Consider the following 25,717-nt stretch of genomic DNA (forward strand, 5'->3'; position numbering starts at 1 on the left):
TGGACATCAGTTTCTGAATGCTTAAGAGTTTCAAACCTTATTTTGTACTCCTTTGCCTGTAAATAAAATCTTTTGACTCTTGTGTACATTTTCACCAGAGTAATTAACTTCTGTGCATGAGCTCAAAATCACCAATGAATCTGTTTCAAGGTGAGACTAAAAGTACAACTATTAACTGTAAATTTTAGACAAAAAAGAATTAGAAATAAGGAAAAACACAGAAATAAAAAACGACTTGAAATTAGAACTAGTTAAACATTTAGAAATAGTTAAAAATGAAATAAAAATAAATTAGAGCTACATAGAAATATTACATAAAAACCTACAAAAAAAGAATTTCGACATGTTGCCCAACTAATTTAAATAAATACGAAAATTAGAGATAAAATAGATTCAAAGGTATATAGAAATATATACATATATACAGCTTATAAAAAAAATCGAAATGGGAAACGTTAAAATAATATTTATTTTTATTTTTAAAAAGGTTATTTATATTTATTAAAAGTACTAAAATAACTTAAAACTAAAAAAAAGCTACATGTAAATTAAAAACATAAATAAAAGAACAACTAAGCACATAACAAAGTTACTCAAATTTCCACTAAAATAAAAAACTTAAAATATACAAATAAAAGCTCATTCAAAATATGAATCAATAGTATGTTCATGTCTTCCTGACCTCATCCATGGACTTCTTACAGTCATCATCATCATCATCTTCATCCTCATCATCCTCAGCCTCCACTTCTGCAGACGCTGAAGCACAAAATCAGGATCCAGTCATCAATCGTTTAATTAATTATTCACGTATTATTAAATAAATAATTATACAAATTATTTATGGGTGATTTGTGCACAAATCTAAATTATTATTATTTTATCTATAAATGAATGCATTTCATTGTTTTTTTCTTTTTTTTTCTTTTTTTTTTTGTGGTGATCTGTTTAATTTATTGCAAAAAATAAGTATAAATTCTTAATTTCATTACTTATTTATCCCTAAATAAATAGCAATATATAAATTAGACAACTGTCATTTATGTCTGATCAGTTTCATTTGTACACAAATATAAATAATTTATGCAATTATTTATCATTAAATATCGATAAATAAAGTAAATAAATGTAATGCACATGAATGGGTGATGTATTTATCTCTCATTAAATAAATACTAATAAATAAATTACGTGGAATTGTAATTTTTGTGTGATCTATTTCTTTGTGTATAAATTTACATTATTTATCATTAAATAATTACTAGCAAATAAAATAATTGTCATTTTTATGCAATCTATTTCATTTGTGTGTATATATATATATATATATATATATTTACATTACATTTACTCTTTTATCCAAAGCGACTTACAAATGAGGGCAGTGGAAGCAATCAAAAACAACAAAAAAATGCAATGATATATGAGTGCTATAACAAGTCTCAGTTAGGTTAACACAGTACACGTAGCATGGGCTTTTAAATAATATAATAAATAAAAAGAAAACAGATATAATAAAAAAAGAAATAGTACGCTAGTGTTAGAGGTCTTTACACACACACACACACACACACAAAATTGCATAATAAATGAAAAAAGTAAAATACAAAAAGATTAGAAAGGTAGTTTTTAAGATTTTTTTTTTAAGAATAGAATTAGAATAGTGAGTGTTTTAAAATTAGAGGGTCAAATAAAGATGGAAGAGATGTGTTTTAAGCCGATTCTTGAAGATGGCTAAGGACTCAGCTGTCCGGATTGAGTTGGGGAGGTCATTCCACCAGGAGAGAACATATAATTTAGAAGTCCGTAAAAGTGACTTTGTGCTTCTTTGGGATGGCACAATCAAGCGACGTTCACTTGCAGAACGCAAGCTTCTAGAGGCACATAAGTCTGAAGTAATACATTTAGGTAAATGGGTGCAGAGTCAGTGGTAGTTTTGTAGGCAAACATCAATGCCTTGAATTTTATGCGAGCAGCTATTGGTAGCCAGTGCAAATTGATAAACAGAAGTGTGACTTGTATTCTTTTTGGCTCATTAAAAATTTATCTTGCTGCCGCGTTCTGAATTAATTGTAAAGGTTTGATAGAATTGGCTGGAAGACCTGCCAAGAGGGCATTGCAATAGTCCAGCCTGGACAGAACAAGAGCTTGAACAAGGAGTTGTGCAGCATGTTCCCAAAGAAAGGGTCTGATCTTCATGATGTTGAATAAAGCAAATCTGCAGGATCGAACAGTTTTAGCAATGTGGTCTGAGAAAGTCAGCTGATCATCAATCATAACTCCAAGGAGTTATGGTTGATGTGCCTAACTTGATGGTGAAATTGTGATGAAACGATGGATTTGCTGGAATCACAAGCAGTTCTGTCTTGGCAAGGTTGAGTTGAAGGTGATGGTCCATCATCCAGCAAGAAATGTCTGTTAGACAAGCTGAGATGCGAATAGCTACCGTCGGATCATCAGGATGGAATGAGAGGTAGAGTTGAGTTTCATCAGCATAGCAGTGGTATGAAAAGCCATGTTTCTGAATGACAGAACCTAACGATGCCATGTAGACAGAGAAGAGAAGTGGTCCAAGAACTGAGCCCTGAGGCACCCCAGTAGTTAGATGTTGTTACTTGGACTCCTCACCTCTTCAAGATATTTTAAAGGACCTTTCTGATAGGTAAGACTCAAACCATTGAAGTGTGGTTCCTGAGATGCCTTTTGCCAGTAGGGTTGATAGGAGGATCTGGTGGTTAACCGTGTCAAAAGCAGCGGACAGATCAAGCAGGATAAGTACTGAAGATTTGGATCCGGCTCTTGCCAGTCTAAGAGCTTCAACAACTGAGAGCAAGGCCGTCTCAGTTGAATGTCCACTTCTGAAGCCAGATTGGTGGCTGTCAAGGAGGTTGTTGTGTGTGAGAAATGTACTGTAGAGACTTGGTTGAACACAGCTCGTTCAAGTGTTTTTGCAATGAAAGGAAGAAGGGAAACTGGTCTGTAGTTCTCTAAAAGAGATGGATTGAGGTTGGGTTTTTTAAGTAGTGGAGTTATACATGCCTGTCTAAATGATGAGGGAAAAACATTGTTAATTTTGTTAAGAAATTAACAAAATTACAGAGACATTAGCTGAGAAGGAAGATAGGAGTGACTGATACACATTAAGGTCAGTAGTATTTTTGGATTTGCGCCATACCCTTTCATATATATATATAATAAATTTGTTTTATTTCAATTTATTTTGTATATTTACAATTTTTATTTTTAAATGTATTATATTTGTATTATTTATTTTATATATTTGTTAGTTACAAATAAGAAAAATACTTTATTATTTATTATATAAAATTGTGTTAATTTTCAATTTAGAAATGTCATTTTAATTTATTATATATTTTTTATAATTCAGAATTTTTTATTTACTATATAATATTGTACATTTATAAGTGATGTATTCAATTTATATTTCAATTATTTGTGATTTACTGACACATGTATTCATTTATTATATCATATTGTATAATTAAAATAATAAATTAATATTTTATTTTATTTACAATTTACAAATGGATTTGCAACATATTATATACTTTATTATAATTATGATTTACAAATACAAATTGTATTTTATTTTGTAATATATCGCATATTTACAAATTATAACAAAAATAATCATAACATAACAAAACATTACAGTATATTGTATAATAACAATAAATTATAAACTCTACATTAGATCAACAACTACAAAATGTCTTTTTAATTATTTTTTAATTATTATTTTACAATACATGCACCAATTCATTCATATGGTATAGTATCGTTAATCCTAATCATTAATAAAATCCTAAATCCTATATATATTGTATTGTATTATATTATATCATATTACACACAATTTACAAATTAAATTAATTTATTATATTGAATATTTACAACTTTACAACAAATTTATACACATTTTTATTTTATCTACAATTCTATTATGTTATATATTTAAAAAATGTCCAATTTACAAAAATTTAAATTAATTATTTTTATTTACAATTAATATATGCTAATAACAGCAGCACTATAGTTTGTATATTTTAAAACATCTAAATGAACATTTAAATGATTTTAAAAAAATAAGATTTTTTTTTTATTATTAATTCAGTAATGCAGATTTGAGGGTGTGATACCTGCGTGTCCAGCGCCGGGAGACGACGGTTCGAAGACGCTGGACGAGTCACTGTTAGTGTTGGACACCTGCTCGGACAGCTTCTTCTTCGTGCTGCCGTCTGACGCTTTGGGGTGAGATTTCTTGTTCTTGATCAGGATCTTTCCCTTGAGCTCAAGAGGGCTTGGCAGAGGAACGCCGGACTCGAGCTGAAACACAGCAGAATCAGTCAGGAGAACGTGGGCTGAAAACAGAGCACAAATGCGTCAGGGACAGAGACACTTACAGGATATTTCTCCAGAGTCTCGGTCAAAAGAGCATCCCCGAATATCGATCGGCAATATTCTGCCATTTTGGCTTGCTGCTTGGGGCTGCCATTCAACAGAAACACATTAAACAGCCATTTATGCATAAACAGTGAGTAACAAATTAGCGCTTCGCAACATTTGCTGCATCAACAACACTAAATGACAGTATAATGCCCAAGAGCAAGATGAAATCTCCAGACCGTTTTTATCATTCCTTTGCTGAATTATGGGGGAGATTTGGAAAATTCTGCTGAACAGATAAACAAAATGTTATATGTTATATGCAAAAAAATCATACTGGAACAAAAATAAAATAAAATAAAATAAAATATTAAATTACAAACTTCGATAAAAAAATAAAATAAAATAACACAAAATTAAATTAAATTAAATTAAATTAAATTAAATTAAATTAAATTAAATTAAATTAAATTAAATTAAATTAAATTAAATTAAATTAAATTCACTCATTTAGGGGTAGAGTTTGAATACTGCAGAATAGTTGGTAATAAAATGAACTAAAACTTATTGGAAGCTAAAAGCATAATAAAAAATAAAATAAATAAAATATATATTGGTTAAAAATAATCTAAAATAAAAAAATTATATATTAAATAAAATAGCATCTTAATTTAAATAAATTAAATCTTAATTTGAATATGGCAAAAATAAACAAATGTACTAAACTCTCATTTAAAGCTGAAAGCATAATGAAAAAAAGAATAAAATAAAGAATAACATATAGAATAAAAAATGTAATTGATTTAGGGGGGAATCTTCTAAATATGGTAAATGGTGATATGGTAATAAATAAAATGTCCCAAAGCCTAACTGGAAGCTGAAAGCATAATGAAATAAAACATAAAATAAAACAAAATAAATAAAACCATAATTAAAATAAGTCTCCAAATGTAGCACCTGGCAATGTTCTCATGCACATCATTCTGGAGACTACATCTGCAGTAATGTGACTGAAGTGAAATTCCAGCATGTCATCTCTGATTCGATGCAGAAAACGAAGCGAGTCAGCGCGTGTGACATCTCACAAGACAACAATGATGACTGAAAACAAATTATGCATCTCGGAGACACTTCTAATCGCTCCTCTCCTTGTTGCCATAGTTGCAGTCGGCAGCTTCCACACTTACGAGTCCACATGATTCTCAAAGGACAGGATGACAGGGAACGGAGACGTCTTAAAAGCGCACTCTGCTATGGCTTCGATCACTTCCTGGAAAACAAGAACAGATTGCAATGAATTTAGTTTGTCTGAGTAATTAATCTAACAGGACATATGTGGAATTGCTCCATTTATATTGTTTATTTCTCTTTTAATGCAGTTATAATACTAAATGCATAGGCATAGCTGATTTTTATTATTGTATTTTCTATTTAACTTGTTACTGAATGCAATGTACTTTATTAAGCTTTGTTTTATTATATACATTTAAATATATAATAAAAAAATGAAAATAAAAATAATAACAAATTAAGTAGAATTCTGCAGAATAGATTTAGATATAGCATGAAATAAAATGTACTGAACTCTTTGTGGAATCTGAAAATAAAATAAAATAAAATAATTAAAATAAAATAAAATAATTAAAATAAAATAAAATTAAATAAAAATGGAAATGAAAAAATAAGATTAAAAAAAATAATAAAAAATTTAAAAGTGAGATCAAAATAAAAGAAAAAACGAAAAAATATATATCTTTGTCGGTTTAGACTTAAATATGGTAAGAAATAAAACGTACTAAACTTTTTAGAATCTGAAATTCAACAAAACAGAATAAAATAAAATAAAAGAATAAAATAAAAAAAATTTTAATCAGATTTTAAACTAAGTTTTTTTTTAAACTGAAATCATAATCAAATCAAATAATTATAAAAAATGAATTAGCTTTAATAAAATTAAATGAACATTCACAGGGCTGTAAACTGCAGATTGGTTTTGTAAGGAAATGTGTATCAGTCAGTGAAAAAATTACTCAGTGCACCTATTTATTTTTATTTTTTTTATATATATATAGAAACATCTCCAAAAGCAGAAAATAGCTCTGAGTTAAGCACTACTTAACAGAGTGCACTGATGAAAGGCTGTGTGAGAACTCAGTGTGAACCTAGCTCTGGTGAGTGTGTGGTGGGTCACCTTGAAGGAGATCTCTGAGGTCATGGTGAAGCCGTGTGTGATGACGGGTTCCTCCTCCGCCGTCCGGCCCTTCCAGCAGTCCAGCTCCACACAACGACATCCAGACAACAGCGTCTGACGGTACATCTCTACAGAGGAGCTCCCCGCGAGCTGCCCGGCTGACAACACACACACACACACGCTGACTGCATGCACAAACTAACATACACTCACACAAATACTTTACTTGAGTTGAAAGCTTGTTTCCACCATGGGATCAAACAAAAGAAAAATGTTATCCTGATTTTAAAAACTCTGAATTGCACATTTAAATTATATGTTATTCTGAGAAGAAAAGTCTGAATTGTGCAATATAAACTCAGAAGAAAGAAGTCGAAGATACTTTTTTTTTTTTTGGCAAAAAAAAAAAGTGTAAACGTGGTCAGAATTCCAAAAAAAAAAAAAAAAAAAATGAGAATTGCTAGATTCTCAAAATGATGTGAAAAAAAAATCTGAATTATGAGATGTAAACTTAAAAAATAAAAATGGTTTTGCGACTTTTTAATCTCACAATTCTGATCTGCAACTTGCAAATCTGAGTAAAAAGGTCTGAAATGCATGATATAAAAAATTGGTGGAAAAGTTGTTTTTACCTTTTTATTCCAAAAACTCCAAAGAATTGCAAGATGTACACTCAGAATCTAGTGAAAAATGTGTATGTTGTATATTCAGAATTTAAAAGAAAAAAGTTACATTTGTGAAATTTCAACTTAGGATTTAGAGAAAAAAGTTACATTTGCAAGATTTAAACTCAGAATCCTGAGAAAAACAGTAAAAATTGTGGAAAAAAAGTCAGAATGCTGTAATAAAGAGAAGAAAAATGGCCAGAATTTAGAGAAAATAAGTTACATTTGTGATATTTAAACTAAAAATTTAGAGAAAAAAAAAGTAAAAAAAAAAAAAAAGAGTAAAATCTGCACAATCACAATCAAAAAAAAAAGTCACAATCACCTTTTCTATTTTCTATTCCATGGCAGATACAATCTTCGATAGTACGGACTGCATTATGATACATTCATGCTTTTTGTCCTTTTTTGATTCTTCTTATGCATTTTATAAACAAACAAACAAAAAACAGCAATATCATACTGGCTTGAATGTCATAAAGCTGAACATAATGAAAACAGTAGATTGATTTTTGGGTGCGCTGCTCCTTTAAGAACACCGGTTGCTGAGTGTACTTTAGCAGCATTGTGTGTTAGATTGGTACATTAGCAGTACATTGACCATAATTACATTCATTATTCATTTCCTCTTTGTTTCTGCGGCTAGCATGTTCTCAGCTCCCTCCCATGATAATTGCTTCTCATGTGACATAATGCACTTTATCGGAAGTAGACTTTGAAAAGAATACAAATGTAAAGTCACTAATGCATATAAAAAAAAAATGATCAGATGTGGAATTACGATTATAGAGAAACACAGATTCCTCTCACACCATGTTCTTCTTCTTAGCAGCTTTATGCAAACTGACTCAAATAAATTAATCTATTAAGCAGGTACTATAAAAAATAAAATGCATTATTATAACAAATTCTTTTATAAATTGTGTATTTACATTCAGATATGAGTTTGTGTGTGTGTGTGTACCTGTGAGGTAGGTGTTGTGGGACGAGTTGATGAAGTAATGAGAGAGAGGGAAGCTCATGTCTTCACTCTGGTCCAGTTTTTCTGGAGGAATGACGCTGTTCTCCTCACTGATCAGATACCTGGCAAAGCCCTCCGCTGAGATCTGCCCTGTTACACAAATCAGATCAAAAACTTCATGCATCACGTCACATTTCAGCAGATGAGACCATAAGCATCATTTCAGGAGTTTCAAACTGCAAAATTGCATTCAAACCCATTTGACATGTTGTATTTTGACTGTTACTACAGTATAATTCAAAATGTCGAGCTTGGTAAGATTTTATAATGCTTTCAAAGAAGAGTCTTCTGCTCATCACCCAGGCTGCATTTATTTAATAAAAAATACAATAAAAACAGCAAAATTGTGTAATAGTATTAGAATTTGAAATAACTGTTGTCTATGTGGATATCTGTTCACATGTAATTTATTTCTGTTATGCGCAGCTGGATCTTTAGCAGTATTACTCCAGTCTTCAGAAATCATTCTAATATGATGATTTGCTGCTCACAAAACATATCGATGTTGAAAACAGTTAATATTTTAGTGGAAACTGTCATGCATTTTCCTTTTCAGAATCCTTGGATGAATAGCAAGATCAAAAGACAAAATAAATATTATAACACTTTTGATTCGTCATTGCTAAATGAAAAGCATTCACTTCTTTCAGCAGCTGTGATGCTAGTGTATGAAGTTCATGACAGTAGAGCACTATACATGCAACAGGGTTGATTTCACCTCTGTATATTAGCACTGTCTTTCTCTCTTTTGCAGCTCAAGTAACAGCTCGTCTCGTGGAGTAAATTAGCACTGCGACTGCAAACAGACTTCAAATTAAACTCAAGCAGGAGATCAGCACTGGCGGCTAAAGGGAAGACACTCGGGACGAGCTTCCCCTGCGACTCAATCTCACCAGCACTTTACATTAATTAAAGCTGTTCTTTGCAGAGCTCTGGAGGTAATTAACCGTGACTGTTTTTCTGGTGGTGAGGATCGCCGGCGTCTCTTGTCACTTCTGTGCTAACTGCCTTTGATTTGCACACACAGAAATAACATCAACCACCTTGCTGTCGTGAACAGGGAAGCAAATGGCTTTAAAGACTACAATTAGTGCACACTGCTGAAATCCAGCGATTGTCCTGTCGAGTTCAGTGGAGAACGAAGATCACGTCTGCATCTTAAGGTGCTTTTCAGGACAGTTAGATGTTCAGAGATTGCACAGGGTTTTGTGCTGATTTGGACATTATGTTATAAACAGTTTTAGCCCTGTGGCATCATATTTGATTTGCTATTTTTTAATAATCATAATGACCAAAACGTCCTGTTTTTCACGTCTGAATGATATTTTTAAGTGTTTTTGTCTACCGCATTTTTTCGGACTATAAGTCGCACCTGAGTATAAGCCGCATCAGTCCAAAAATTTGCCATGATGATAAAAAATATATATATAAGTCGCACTGGACTATAAGTCACATTTAATTAGAACCAAGAGAAAACATTACCGTCTCCAGCCACCAGAGGGCGCTCCTTGTTTTCAGTGTAGACTAGAGGTCTTCACAGTGCACCCGAGACCCGTCGACCCGGGACCCGACCCGGGACCTGTACGGGTTCGGGTCTATATTTTAAATGATCAGCCGGGTCCGGGTCGGGTCCGAATCTATTACTTCGGGTCCCGGGTCTGTTTAACATTGTGTGTAATACCCGTGCGATCGGAGTAATCGGACTCGGAGAACACCTGGCCCTGATCAGACACTGCTTGTGTTTTTTGTAACTTGCAACTTGTAAACTAACTAAAAAAAAAAGAACAGAGTGAGCAAAAAAAAAAAACAGCGATCTCTCCCTCTCTCTCTCTCTCTCTCTCTCTCTCTGCCGTTAGAAGCAGAGCGCGCAGAATGCAAGTGCATGCACGGTAATAATTGCAGACTTGACACACTCATATTTAATATATTTCAAATCAACAAAAAAAAAATCGGAGGTGAACTGTCACATGAATGTTTTCTATGACGCTCAAATTGCGTTAAATCATATTTTAGGATGATTCAGCTAACACGCATGTGCAGTCTCGAGCGCGTGTCATGTTTCTATGGCAACCAGTGAGGGACAACCCGCGCTTTACATTTTCTCCCATTTTTATACTAATATAAATAAACCGTTTAATCTTAAAGTTTTAGTGGTCAGATTCAGACTCGACGCAGAGCATAGAGCACAGAGATGATAGCGTAAGTGGCCATGACACTGAAGGAGCGTTCGTTATTATAGTTCAAAAGGGTAAACAGTCGAAGTTATTATGCGAATTAACTCGAGTCAGAATGTACATGTGCACAGTAGCATTTGTCATCCGTCACCGTGACATCTAGTGGAACTTTGAAGCTGAAATAATGAGTGGATTAAGCTTGGACTTGGAATAACGAGCGGAATAACATGGATAACTTTCTTGTCTGAGGATTATAATGAATCACAGGCAGTCAGGTACTCCTTAATGTGATTATAATGCATCACAGACTACGGCTCCTTAAATTAAGATATAGGTTTTTTTTTCGCAACATGTTTATTGACTTGTAATAGCAATTTAAAGTGGAATATGTGACAATCGGGTCAAATCGGGTCTGTGTCTTCCCGGCGGGTTCGGGTCCAGCTTTCAAATAATAGACGGGTCCGGGTCGGCATTTCTCGGATCTACACGGTTCCGGGTCCAGCTTTTGAAATATTAGACGGGTCCGGGTCGGTTCGGTGTAGTACATTACGGTTCTCTTTCGGGTTCGGGCACGGATTTTTGGACCCGTGAAGACCTCTAGTGTAGACTACAGGATCACTGAGCAGCATAGAGCGCCCTCTCGTGGCTGTAGACGGTAATGTTTTCTCTTGGTTCATGTCTCTTAGTTCATTTCTCTTGGTTCATGTCAAATTCATTTTGATAAATTAATCGCACCTGACTATAAGTCGCAGGACCAGCCAAACTATGAAAAAAAGTGCGACTTATAGTCCGGAAAATACGGTAATTGCACACACGTCCATCTTCACCTGGTGCTTCACGGCTCGTTTTGCTGTCAAATCTTGACTGATTTTTAATAAGAAGTAAGAATAACTAAGATTGTTAGTGATATTTCAAGATGAACATTTACTGGACTGTTAACTGCTATTTTAATAGTTTTGATAAACTATTAGTTTTTGTCAATTTTATTTAAATTTTTCACTTTTAGTCATTTTGTTGTGTTTTGTCATTTTTATTATTATTTTATTATATGTCTACTATATGTTGATTTAGTTAGATTTTATAGTTTGTTTTCATATTAAATTTAGTTCAACTAAATTTCAATCAACTTTATTTATTTTCTATATTGTTTTTATTAAGTATATGGTTTAGTTAAGTTTGTTAATTTTATTGAACATGATGAATGACATTTTTATGATTTTAGTTTTTAGCACTAATAACACTGACTTCAATTCAGTGAATCATCATCATCTTTATTTATTTATTTAAAATAATATCAATTATTATTTGAAATATCAGATATGATCCTCAGGATCTTTTGAGGAGCGTTTAGTTCTTCATCTCTCAATCCGCATCGGATTGCATTGCATTATATGTTTGGGTCATTTCAATCTCATCTTACTAAGACTATATATTATAGAGTGATGACTGATATTTATTTAATTTTACAAAGATCTCATTGATTTACATTACAATCATAGAATTATCAGCATCTGCAGCAAATTCCATATTTCTGCTCATTTTAAATCTCTGAATGAAAGTGATCTGGATTTTCCTCCTTATTCTCACTATATTAGACTATATGAGGCATAAAAGCCTTTTGATACTCAACAAAAAAGGAATATGTAACCTTATTTCTCAAGATTTGTTTTTATATTGTGTCTAATAAGCACCTCATCTCCAGCGTTTATTGACTATCAGACGATGAATGTTGCACGAATGCAATGCAATCTTGCAAACGCAGACCATTCCTGCTTTACAACCTGATTGTTCCTCCAAATCTACAATCAATACCATGCAAATATGAGCATCTCGTGTTTCTGGTGTGGGCGGCGGACTGTCCGCTGCCTGTCTCGAAGAAAACAGAGTTGTAATCTGCATGACAGCGAGGTGTCATGTTGAACCGGCAGCTAAAAAACCCCAGATGATCCTCCTCATCCATCTCTGGCTCCTCTGGAGTCATTGTGCCAATAATCAATCAGCCGTCAAGAATTATCATCTCGTGACCTGATCTCCAGTTCTCCCGCGGAGCCTTGTGCTGGGAGAGACATAAATAAGCCAGCACCACTGCATCTCATGAGTTACTGTGGCACTGAAACAGAATGTTATGGAGGTTTGTTTTTCTTTCTGCAGAATAAGAAACTCAAAGGCTGTGTTCCAAAATCAAGTGCACTTCCTCGCTGTCCGCCCCCTACACAGGCAGCTGCCTTATAAGAACATGTCCTAACTGAAACAGATACTAACAGTTAGGTCCAGATATATTTGGACACTTCAAAAAAATTCACCAGAAAAGAATTGAAATGAAATAATCAAGACTTTTAAGATATGATTCAAGGGGTTAAACAAAAATATAACAGTTTTTCTAATTTTAGCACTCACTATTCTAATTCTATTCCTTTAAAAAAAAAAAATCATTTTACCTTTCTATTTTTGAAGTTTAAGCTAACTGAGACTTGTTATATCACTTATGTATCATTGCTCTTTTGTTGTTTTTGATTTCTTCCATTCTCCTCCTTTGGATAAAAGCGTCTGCTAAATGACTAAATGTAAATGTATTTCTTAGGAACTACAACCATTTTTATACACAGTTCCCCCTTTTTCAGGAGCTCAAATGCAATGTTTATTTTTAATATTTTGTTGAGAATCCTTTGAAGTCTACATAGACTCATGGACATCAGCAGAGACCGGGTTTGTTCTTCTTTGTGATGTTTTGCCAGGTCTTTACTGAAGCGGACTTCAGTTGTTGTTTGTTTGTGGCTCTTTCTGCCTTTAGTTTGGTCTCCAGCGAGTGAAATGCAGCTCAATCAGGATCAGATCAGGAGATTGACTCGGCCATATGGTCAGCAGCTAATATATATATATATATATATATATATATATATATATATATGGACCTGGCTGCTAATACTCATTTAATTAGTGCTTATAAATGAGATAATAATACACAAATGTTAGATAAAATATCCACTTCTTAATCTGTTTAATCTATTTATTCATATAATTTTCAGTTTAGAATGAATTTGTGTATGTGTACGTATATTAAATAACTATTAGTATTTGGTTTTCCCATTATTTGCTCTGGCATCATATTTTTCAGCATATCATTTAGGACGATATCTAATTAATATTCATGACCCTGTGTGCTGATTCGCTGACAGACAGCGAACCTCTCGAGAAATCACGACGAAATCACTAAGAATATCTGACAAAAATCTGCATGTTTATATTTAGCTGATGCAACAATGTTTCAGGCCTAAATATTAAACTTTCATGAGGAAAAGTCTCAAATGTGACTGATGCTTCTGAAAAGTTTAATATTTTCAAGCGGCATCTCAAATGAGCGTATATTCATGGCAACAGACCTTTAAATCGGATGGGATGCATTGCTGGTTGAATCCCGAGGTGTTTGTCATTTGAAACACAGGAATTCATCAGTGTTTTAATGCAGCTGTCAATCAACAAGTTTGGTGGAAAAACTAATGAGGGATTAGATTTCATATTAGTGCAATGGCGGGAACAGACGGAGCCTGACATCATCTGCTCTTATAGAAATGCAGCACCTCATAGGAAAACCCTCCCATGTAATTATCAGCAATTAACAATTACACAGAGATGTCTATCATCGATCGATGGAGAAACGGTCTACATCTGCGGTCGCTCTCTGAGAAAACGGCATCCGGCCGAGAAAGTGGAAATGGAATTAAAAGCTGCAGCGAAGTGGAAGATTTTCACCAAACTTTCCGGAAATTTTGATCTGCTTCTGACACAAAACATCACATGATTTCAGAGGAATCGCTCTACACTGAATGAGTCTTTTATAACGATGTTATGGTGTTCACTATGAACTAGAGCTGAACGCTTATGTGAAATAAAATTAAAACAAATAAATGAATATGCAAACAAATAAAATAAAAAAATCACATGCGATTTACTTTATCCCCCCTCCCCCACCTCAAACATTGAGCCTAATTATAAACTGACTATAAACGTATGGAAAAGAAACTGAGAGAATAATGACAGACCCTTCTGAATCATCGCTGCGCTGGGCTCGAACTTCTCCATGAGCAGCTGGGTTTGCTCGGGTTTGAGCGGAGGGTACAGGATCTCGTTCAGACGCGGGTCTCGCTGCTTGTTGTTGATGAAGTCTGTCATCTGATCCACCGTCAGATAGTTTCTGCTCTTCGCGCCGCTGGAGAGAGACAGGAGATCCAGAAGAGAGCATACGGTTAACAATCATAATCATAACACACATGCATCATCCCAGCATGCAAACTACACAATCACTTTCAGCAAGGTGGATTTTCTTCTAAAGGAACATCTTTGTTATGATCAATACCAATTATGTTTCATCAGGATTTTTTTAACTGTTACGCTCCCAACTAATTAAAACACTGTAACGCACTCGTCTCATAAATATCATTCCAACATGACTTGAAGGCAACATTATGTAGTGATACACACATGCATACGTGCATAAATAATTACACTGAAAAATTTTGCATAAAAATGATTGCATAAAAACAGGAAAAATATAGATTAATATATAATGTATAAATAAAAGATAAATCAAGAAAAACAGAAAAAAAAGATAAAACAGTGGATGAATAAAAAAACTTTAAAGTGAACATTAAAACAATAATAAAAAGAATACACAGAACAATTAGATGCGTAAATAAATACATAAAAACAGAAAAAAATGATAAAAGGACCAAATAAATAAATGATTAAAAAGATAGACGAATAGATACAAAGAAAAACTAAGATAAACATAAAAAGACTGTATAAATATTACAAAAAACGAATAAAATATGAATAAAATGGAAACAAAAATAGACAAATAAATAAATGGATGGAAACAGATAAATAAATACAGCAATGCATACTAAACAATTAAATTCGTAGATACAAATAAACCATTACATAAAAATGTTAAACCTGACCAGGTATGAAAAACCTGACAAACAAGCGATTTTCAATTAAATTTTATTTTTTAAATTGAAGGCATCTTTAGCTAAAGCATCAGCTGAAAATTGCTTCATGAAGACTTACAGATCAGCAAATATTTGGTTGATCTCAGATCGCGGGCAGAGGTTGTTGATGAACGATTTGTAAACTTCAGCCGTCAAATCCTCCAACGGGACGGAGTCGCTCTGCAGAGATCAACGAGATCAGATCAGATCATGCCTTTAACAAGCACTCTTCAATCTGACACAGCAAAAACAGAGAGACTAAACCTGCCTTTAATAACACGTGGTCTCATATGAATGGAAACACAAACTGAATTCATCATTTAATTAGCTCATTTCATCCTAAGAGGCATCTAGTTCACCTGACAACGAATCGATTGGTTTGTTACGACCAACTCAACAACGTCAGCGAGCGAACATTACTCATGTCGTCCACAAGCTGTCAGACGCTCATCTCTGAAGGAACATTCAAAACATGCAGCTCTCGCCCGCGGCTGACTAATGCTTCACCGCACAAAATATAAAAGCAGCAAACAAAGAAGAAAAAACAGAAGAAAGGATGTGAATGTGAGTGAGTCAGAGGCGGAGGACAGAATAACACAGTGAGGATTTCTCATTAGTTCCACACTTCTCCCTTCCCGACTCTCCTGAGGACTTTCAGCATTGTGGATTTAGAAAATCTCCCCATGTTCAACTCTCAAGCTTTAAATTGGCCGTAAAATGATAAACCAAACCAACAGACTCCCCTTAATGCTAGGGATTAAAAAGCAGGGGGGTAAACAGAGAAATAGGTCAAATACTGTAAATAAAAATAAATATAAACTAAATATAAATATAAATAAAAAATAAACAGATAAATAAAAATAAATAAATAATAGATTAAAAACAATGTATAAACAAATCAATAATGATAAAACCGAAAAACATAAATAAATGAAAATAAAACAAAAAATAAGCAAATAAAAAATATACTGATATATATATATATATATAGACAGATGAATAAATAAAACAATGTATAAATAAAATGTATAATATAATTAAAGATAATAAATAAACAATATATAAAAAATAAATAAAAACAGATAAATGGATAAAAACAATTTATAAATATATATTTAATATATATAATATAATTAATATGTGACCCTGGAGCACTAAAGCAGTCTTAAGTCACTAGGGTATATTTGTAGCAATAGCCAAAAAAAATAAAAAAATAATAAAAAAAACATTGTAATAGCTAAGAATTTATTTGGACAAATTTAAAAGTGATTTTCTCAATATTTAGATTTTTTTGCTCCCTCAGATTCCAGATTTTCAAATAGTCATATCTTGACCAAATATTGCCTGATCCTAACAAACAATACATCAATGGAAAGATGATTTATTCAGCTTTCAGATGATGTATAAATCTCAATTTCGAAAAATTTACACATGACTGGTTCTGTGCTCCAGGGTCACATATGTATAAATAAATAACAAAATAACTAACTAAACAGATATAGTAGAAAGATTAAAAACACAATTTAAATAAAACATTAAAAAATAAACAGATAAATAAAAATAAATAAATAAATAATAGATTAAAAACAGTTAAATAGGTGAAAACAATGTATAATCAAAACAATAATGATAAAATAAAAATAAACGTAAGATGTCTTTTGTCAGGTGGTGTTCCTTGATCCGAGAGCACACATATCTGGTTAAAACCCACAAATTGATTCCTGTGGAAACATGAGGTCTTCCTGTCTGCCAGCGGGATTCTGGAGCGATTAGCCGAACACATGCTCACCCGGCCGGCCGGAAGATTGCAGCTCTCCAGCGCCGTCTCCACGCGCTTCCGGTCCGTCGAGAACATGCGGAAGATGCTGCAGAGAGACAGAGAAACATCAGAGGAGGACGTTCTTGTTTATCACCTGACACAGATGTGGAGACGGATGCTGGCTTACTTTTTCACTGGGATTCGACCCTCTTGATTCGTCTGCAGCTTGAGTCTCGTGAAGCTGGAGAGAAAACAATACAATGGAAAACTACATCAGTCATTCTCAGGAAAGTGTATTTACATTACATTTATGCATTTAGCAGACGCATTCAGGCTATACACTATGTGTTTTTACCAGTAGGTGTGTGCCCTGAGAATCGAACCAACAACCTTTTGCTCTACAATGCTCTACCACTGAGCCAGAGGAACATGAATTACTGATTGTGTATGGATGGATGGATGGATGATGGATGGATGGATGGATGGATGAGTGGATGGATGAATGGTTGGATGTATGGGTGGATGGATGGATGGTTGGATGGATGGATGGATGTATGGATGGGTGGATGGATGGATGGATGGATGGATGGATGGGTGGATGGATGCATGGGTGGATGGTGGCTGGCTGGCTGGATGGATGGTTGGATAGATGTGAGGATGGGTGGATGGATGGATGGATGGATGGATGGATGTATGGATGGGTGGATGGATGGATGGATGGATGGATGGGTGGATGGATGCATGGGTGGATGGTGGCTGGCTGGCTGGATGGATGGTTGGATAGATGTGAGGATGGGTGGATGGATGGATGGATGGATGGATGTATGGATGGGTGGATGGATGGATGGATGGATGGATGGGTGGATGGATGCATGGGTGGATGGTGGCTGGCTGGCTGGATGGATGGTTGGATAGATGTGAGGATGGGTGGATGGATGGATGGATGCATGGGTGGATGATGGATGGATGGATGGGTGGATAGGTGGATGGATGAATGGTTGGATGTATGGGTGGATGGATGGCTGGCTGGCTGGCTGGCTGGCTGGCTGAATGGATGGATGGATGGTTGGATGGATGTATGGATGGGTGGATGGATGGATGGATGGATGGATGGGTGGATGGATGGATGGGTGGATGCATGGGTGGATGGGTGGATGGATGAATGGCTGGATGTATGGGTGGATGGATGGATGGATGGATGGATGGATGGATGGATGGGTGGATGGCTGGCTGGCTGGCTGGCTGGATGGTTGGTTGGATGGATGTATGGATGGGTGGATGGGTGGGTGGATGGATGGATGGATGGTTGGGTGGATGGATGGATGGATGGATGGTTGGATGTATGGATGTATGGGTGGATGGATGGCTGGGTTTGCTTTGTAATGCATCTTATAATGCTTTGTATAACCATTGTAACCATTATACATTATAACACTTTTTTTTCATTGTTAGACTTTTAGAAAGTGTAATGCATTAAAACACACAACAAACAAACCTTAAAAAATTCAAATGCATTTTTGGTTACAATTATTTATGAAATCATATAATGCATTACAGCATGCATTATGAACACATTTATAATGCATTACACACAAAGGCATTAAATGTGACTTTATATTCTTTTCAATGACTCAAACACATTTCAAACCCTGATGGAAACCGTTAAATAAATGTGAGCATCAGGTACTCACGCTTTCTCCAGACAGGACTCTCGGCCCATGTTCTGAGCGAGCAGGTTCGACACCAGACTGAAGAGCTCATCCGCCCACTCCTTCATCAAACACAAAGACATTACATTTAAACCACCCAACACAAAGAAGCTTGAGAAACTGAAGGTTCTTTACAGAACCATTTAGAGAAGAAGGTCCCTATTATACACCCAGCGCAATGTGACGCAAGGCGCAAGTGTGTTTGCTAGTTTCAGTCCGGCTCCATTCGCATTTTCCCGTCCAATTTTTCCCGTCTGGTGCAATGTTTTTTCTTTGTTATTTAAATAGAGCGTACATGCTGCTTATTAAACACAGGGACACACAGCAGCACACAAAAATGGCAAATATAAAAAATTAAAGGATTGCCTACATGTCATAATGGATAGTCATTGCATGTATCAGAATCTATTTGCTCGCACACGAACAGCTCCGTTTCATCTCGGAGACGCGTTCTGTCTTTGCGCTTGCCAAATTCCGTCGTGTAAATAGCAAATCCATCATGGCACAGGTTCTTAAAGGGAATGGAAGATGAGACTCTGATTGGTTTATTGCATGTTACGCCCAAAAAACACCCATTATTCATTTAGAGAATAGGGACAACCCGTTTAGACCATGCGCCCGGACGCGCCAACCATTTTTCCGTCGTTAAAATAGCAAAAGTGGATTTGGACACGCCCTGAGTGCACCTGCGCCGTGCGCTTTACACTTTGCATTTAGATCGTTAAAATAGGGTCCGAAAGGTTCTTATATGGCATCGTGAAGCATCTTTTATTTTTAAGAGTGTATCTAATCACACACACCTTGGCAACGTCTTCTTGGAAGGCCATGAAGTTGAGGTACTGGATGTTGACCATGTCTGGCCCCGTCACCACCGTCAGCATCCGGTTCTCTATCCGGCCCACCAGATTCCCCACGTCCAGCAGCTCCCGCAGCTTCGCCTCCTGAAGGAGAACCGCAGGAATGAAACCCGCTGCCATAAAACACGCCACAACAAGACTCCATCTGAGCTGCTCTACAGCTGCTCGTGATGACGAAGAAACATTCAATACATCAGCCCGATATCAGTCATGACAAACTATTAACATTTTACACTGAGATGAAATGTATTAATACATATATTAATATACATTTAGAGCAGATGCTTTTATTCAAAGGGAATGAGGACAAAGCAATCGAAATCAACAAAAGAGCAATGATATGAAAGTGTACACGTAGCAACACAGTACACGTAGCAAGTTTAAAAAAAAAGATATAATAAATAAAAAGAAAACAGATAGAATAAATAAAGATAGAATATGCTGAATAGAATACAAAAAGATTTGAAAAGCTAGTTAAAGTATGTAAAAATGAATGAATAAATACATAAATAAAACAGGCAATTCTCAATTGTTTTTCTCAAAAAAATCAATCAATCAATTTTTTATAATAAAAAAAGCAAAAACTAAATGCATTAAGTAAATAAGTAAACAAATAAATACGTTAATAAATAAATACATTCTACCTCAATTTTGCTTTTGTTATATTTACTTCAACGACACATATACAAAAATAAACCAAAATGAACTATACTGTATCAATATGAACAAGCTTGTGCATGTCCATGTCCATGCCAGTTGTCTCATATAAACCTGGAGCATAAAGATGAAATCAGCTCTGTGTGTTTGTGTGCTCTGTTCCTGTCTGAGTGGGTGTTTGTTGGCCAGAATGAGCTGCAATGTGGAGCCCATTTCCAGCCAAAAAATCCTGTGTGTGTGTGTGTGTGTGTGTGTGTGTGTGTAGCAGAGAGTGTTGGTCAGGTAGAGAGCAGATCTTTTATCTGTGTGTCGCTCAACAAGTGTTTCTCATGCAGCTGTGCAACAGGTGTGTGTTCGGCTCTCAGCTGTCAGCGGCTAATTAAAGCCAGCACCACGACTCTCCAATCAAGAGCTGATGTGTGAGAGCCATTCATCTGCGCCACAGCAGAACCAGCGCTTCAACAAATATAATCAAGCCTTAAAAACACCACCGGAGGACTGAGAACCAGCCAAAACCCAGAGAAACTAATAATTGAGCAATTTCAACATGATTACAAAATATATATGTAACTTATATAATAAATAACTTTATTCTTTATGAATTCTGCCTTTAATGAAATTACTTAAAGACCCAGATTTTACATTAAAACATGATCCTTTTTAACATACAAAAGTAGCATATGAATATAAATAAATGAATAAATAAATAATTCAAACAAATAAATAAATATATGGACAAATAAGTAGATAAATAAAACCAAATATAAATGTATTTACACGTATTATATTTACTTTATTATATTTACTTAACTTTTTTCTCTTGCAAAGCAAACAAGAAAAAATTAATGTTATAAATGAATGCATACATAAAATTTAGCTTTTTTTATTTTTATTTAAAAAAATTCAGGACCAAGATTTTACATCGGATACTTTTTTTTAAATAACAAAAACATTTAATGTATAAATAAAATCAAAATTTTGTTGAAATATTACTTTAAGATCAAGATTTTACATTGAGTGCAACAGTATGTTATATATATATAATTATTATTAAAAACTAACTAAATACATAAATAAGATTTTATAAATGTATGAATGTATAAATTAATTAATTCTTTGAAATTTATTTTTTATCATAGAAAAGTAACCCAATAACATTTTGCTTTTATTGAACTTAATTTACGGACCCAGATTTTACATGGAAATTTATGCAATGACTTGACAATTTTTTTTTTTTTTTTTTAATTTACTAAAAATAACCAAATCTAAATCTAAAAATAACCAAAAATGTAATGTATTAACAATCACAAGAAATGCATATCATGTGAATGCGATGCATGTCAGCAGAGACAAATTGAACACACATAATCAAGGGTCTGGATGTTTGCATGAGTACAAGTGAAAGCTCAAAGCACACGAACTAATGGGAAAAAAGACCTGATGGTTTTTTCCATCAAAAACAAAAATGAGTTCCGGCTGTGACTCACAAAAACAATATGCCCACAACACACCCAGAGGAAAAGAGCGCTATTACAGAGTCTAAATCCATCACGCTCCGGGAGCTTCACTAATTTCAGTGTGGCTTCACTGACTAATATTACAGCCTCAATTGTCTTCTCACCACTTCAGGGCCCAAATGATTGATCGGCGCCACCAATGTCTCGCTCCAAACTAGCGTGTGCTAAATGATGCTCATAAATATTTGATTCATTCGGAAAAATTTGGGGAAGTCGTGGCATAATGGTTAGAGATTCAGACTCGTAATCCAAAGGTTGTGAGTTCGAGTGAAGAAGAAATGTAGGAGAAATGTAGCATTCCATCACTTGCTCAGCAATGAATCCACTGCAGTGAATGGGTGCCGTCAGAATGAGAGCCAAAACAGTTGATAAAGTACAAAAGTAATCCACAGCAATCCTGTTTGGACTCTCATTCTGACGGCACCCATTCACTGCAGAGCATGCATTGATGAGACACTGATGCAATGCTACATTTCTCCAAATCTGATGAAGAAACAAAATCATCCTAATCTTGGATGGCCTGAGGGTTAACACATTTTTACCAAATTGCTATTTTTGGGTGAACTATAAGCATAAGTTTAATGTCCTGCAGGCCGTTTGGACCTATAGTGCAGAACCTGCAACTGTAAATTATGTAAATATAAAAATATGTTTAACAAAAAAATAATACATTGAAAAACAAGAAATTATTAAATAAAAATAAATAAATACTAATAAAGAGACAAGCAAATAAAACATACGAAACTACAGTATATATATATATATATATATATATATATATATATATATATATATATATATATATATATATATATGAATAGTATTATAACTTAAAAAATAGTATAGTATTACAATTATATAAAATATAAAAATTATTATAATTATATAATTATAATTATACATATAAAATATAAAAATAGTAATAGTATTATAATTTACAAAATTTTACTCAATAAAACAAATATATACAAATATATTAAATTATTCAAAAATAATGAAAAAATTCAGAAAAATAAAATGCTAAAAAATAAAAACACTAAATTAAAGCTAAATAAGAGAAACAACTATTGTAATATTTCACTGTCAAATTAAAAAAATCAAGTATAATAAAAAATTATAAAATATATTTTTTAATGATTTTAAAAGTTAAATCATCAAAAACATCAAAACTTTTATTTTGGCAAAAAGCACAGGGAACCTTTAAAGCTTTTGCATGGGGAAAAATACTAAAATATTTATAACACATACACAATTTTATTCTAATATTTGTCTGTGATCATGTTCCAGTGAAGTTCTGTGTTGAGACTGAATCCGGCTCTGTTTCCGGCAGGATTTTCCCCAATCCCTCACGACTCATGACTGGTTTTGGCCCCGGGGCCCCTGCAGCCAGACTACTGTTAGACTTTCATTTAAAGTGCATTCCTCCGACAGCATGACAGACGACACACGTTCATTAGTGAAAGCTGCTGTGTGTACTGCAGACATGAGCTCTGAATAGCACATGAATAATACATGCAGTTATTGAATATTAAATTGACTCTTTAAAAGGGGAGTTCTGTGTCAGCCGGACAGATATGTGTGAGATCGACGCTAAAAAAAGATCAAGCCTGTAAATAGCCTGTACTTGCTGCATGATCATTTTCATTGCATTTAATTTTTTCAGTATGAAAATTCTTTTACATATTTGCATGTATTATTTTTCATATTTTTATGATGCTTTCTTGTGCAAAAAATCAACATCATGATGCAAGCATGTTCTTGGCTCACTTGGCTCACGATAAATCATCCAGCATGGCATATATCTGATAAACAGCAGTCTTCAGCATGATAATAGTCTCAAACACAGATACTGTATCATCATGAGAATTCTGTGATTCTCTCACGTGCGCTTGTTTCATGCAAATCTGTTTTTTTATTCTCTGCAGGACGCCGGGCAAAATGAAAGGTACTGCTGAGAGCAAAATCTAAATGTATCTGCAGACCTGCATATATTACAGCTGTGTTCATTTCTCTCTCTATCTTCAGGAATCCAGCGCTGCCTCAACATCACCTCAACACTTCAGCATTTAAACATCACCATTTAAAGAGAATTAAAGCAACACTATCAGGATGCGTGGAGTTCTGGATTGTTGCTAAAACTGAAAAGACTAGGATTTAATGACATAAATATACAGCAAAGCAGCTCAGGATCAGATGGTTTTTTTGTTTTTTTTTTACTTTTTTTTATTGTTAAATACAAAAAAACAGTAATACAAATTTCCATTTTGTTTAATATTTTAATTTAGCAATAATATTATAAAGTGTATTTTATAATTGCATTATTAATTATTAATCATCATTTATATGATGCACCAAAATATCAGCAATTTAAATATATATTCACTACATATACATAATATTTTACTGATGCATTCATCATTTAAAGTAAGTTTAAGCAAAATCTGTCATGAAAACATTTTTTATTAAAGCCCCCATTTAAATGTTTATATTTCAACAATAAACTGGAGTAGAAACATAATTACATCTTTATATATATATATACACCCATTTAAATGTTTACATGCAACTCAGTTTGTATTTTAGTGTTCATTATCACATAAATGTAATTAATTGATTATTAAATTACATTTTATGTGCAATTTAAATGTTTACATGCAACCCAATTTGTGATTTACATAAATGTGATTAACTGGTTATTCAATCAACTTTGTTTTCGGTTTCAGTTTTTGGCTAAATTAAACTTTCATTTCAGTTTTGATGTTTGAAAAAAAAAATAGTTTTAGTGTATCACTATTATTGTTGTTGTTTCAAGTTTTATTTAGGGTCATATTGATCAAAATTTTTGGCCGGATAATGCATCCCAACAAAGAAGTATTCCAAACCTGGTGTTTTTTTACACATCCACAAAAAAAAAATTAAAAAAAAAAAAAAAACCAGAAGATTTACTATGATATGTTCCCCAAAATTGTGCAGCCCATGGTAGTATGTTTATTCAAATCACTGAATAGCATTACTCATGCTTTCCCAAGCAAACACCACTAACAAAGGTGCGAGATCCAAACACACGCACCAAGAAAAGCGTCAGTCCACCTACATCTGTGATCATCACACCACGCTTCTCTTTCTTCCAGGAAAGAATGCAGTGAAATGCATAGTGATTGTGATGATGGCAGCACTGTTTAAATCAGATGAGTCAGCGTCTGGAGAGCCGCTGCTGTCATTGTTGTCACCTTGTGCTCCGCGAGGCTCCTCGCCATGTTGGACGCACTTTCTCACAACCTCATTAGCTCCGGTGCCTTTGGCTCCAGTCACACACAGGGAGCCTTTGCACCAGAGTTTCTATGGCAACATGCACCGAGACCTCGCTGCCTCCAGGATACGGATTTAACCAAAGCACGCCGTTTCAAAACACAGAGCTATGACCAAAATCACTGGAGTGCTGTCAACCACCGAAGACGAGCGAGAGACCCGCTGGACAATCAGAGGCAGCCTATTTATTTAGCTGATAAGCAATTAAAATGCATTAGATAATGACATGTTTTCATAAAACAATTTAAATAATAATCATCATAATAAAATAGAATAAAAATTATATGTAATAAGTGGCTTTGGATTAGAACAAATGCTCAATGAATGTAACTTTAACAAAAGTTGCAGTAAAATGAGTAAGAAATAATCAGGGGTCATATTAAAGCAGCAGGAAAATATTGCATTGATTTATGTTTTAACACCTCATTATTATACAGTAAAACTGCCTCTTGAAAACAGAGAT

General features: G+C 34.0%; 1 protein-coding gene across 1 annotated transcript in view; it reads right to left on the minus strand.

The window, feature by feature from the left end:
• LOC132112368 (1-phosphatidylinositol 4,5-bisphosphate phosphodiesterase beta-1-like) overlaps nucleotides 1-25,717 on the minus strand; it is a 66,512-nt gene that overhangs the window by 17,020 nt on the left and 23,775 nt on the right. Inside the window, exons 4-15 of the mRNA XM_059519820.1 lie at nucleotides 19,715-19,855; nucleotides 18,897-18,976; nucleotides 17,393-17,446; nucleotides 17,236-17,311; nucleotides 15,526-15,626; nucleotides 14,499-14,665; nucleotides 8,228-8,374; nucleotides 6,599-6,756; nucleotides 5,595-5,677; nucleotides 4,425-4,509; nucleotides 4,161-4,347; nucleotides 683-759 (exon numbers count right to left, since the gene is read on the minus strand). Coding sequence (XP_059375803.1) covers nucleotides 683-759; nucleotides 4,161-4,347; nucleotides 4,425-4,509; nucleotides 5,595-5,677; nucleotides 6,599-6,756; nucleotides 8,228-8,374; nucleotides 14,499-14,665; nucleotides 15,526-15,626; nucleotides 17,236-17,311; nucleotides 17,393-17,446; nucleotides 18,897-18,976; nucleotides 19,715-19,855 — 1,356 coding nt within the window. The remainder of the gene's footprint in view (nucleotides 1-682; nucleotides 760-4,160; nucleotides 4,348-4,424; nucleotides 4,510-5,594; nucleotides 5,678-6,598; nucleotides 6,757-8,227; nucleotides 8,375-14,498; nucleotides 14,666-15,525; nucleotides 15,627-17,235; nucleotides 17,312-17,392; nucleotides 17,447-18,896; nucleotides 18,977-19,714; nucleotides 19,856-25,717) is intronic.

This window comes from Carassius carassius, chromosome 32, assembly GCF_963082965.1.
Source record: "Carassius carassius chromosome 32, fCarCar2.1, whole genome shotgun sequence".
NCBI lineage: Eukaryota > Metazoa > Chordata > Actinopteri > Cypriniformes > Cyprinidae > Carassius > Carassius carassius.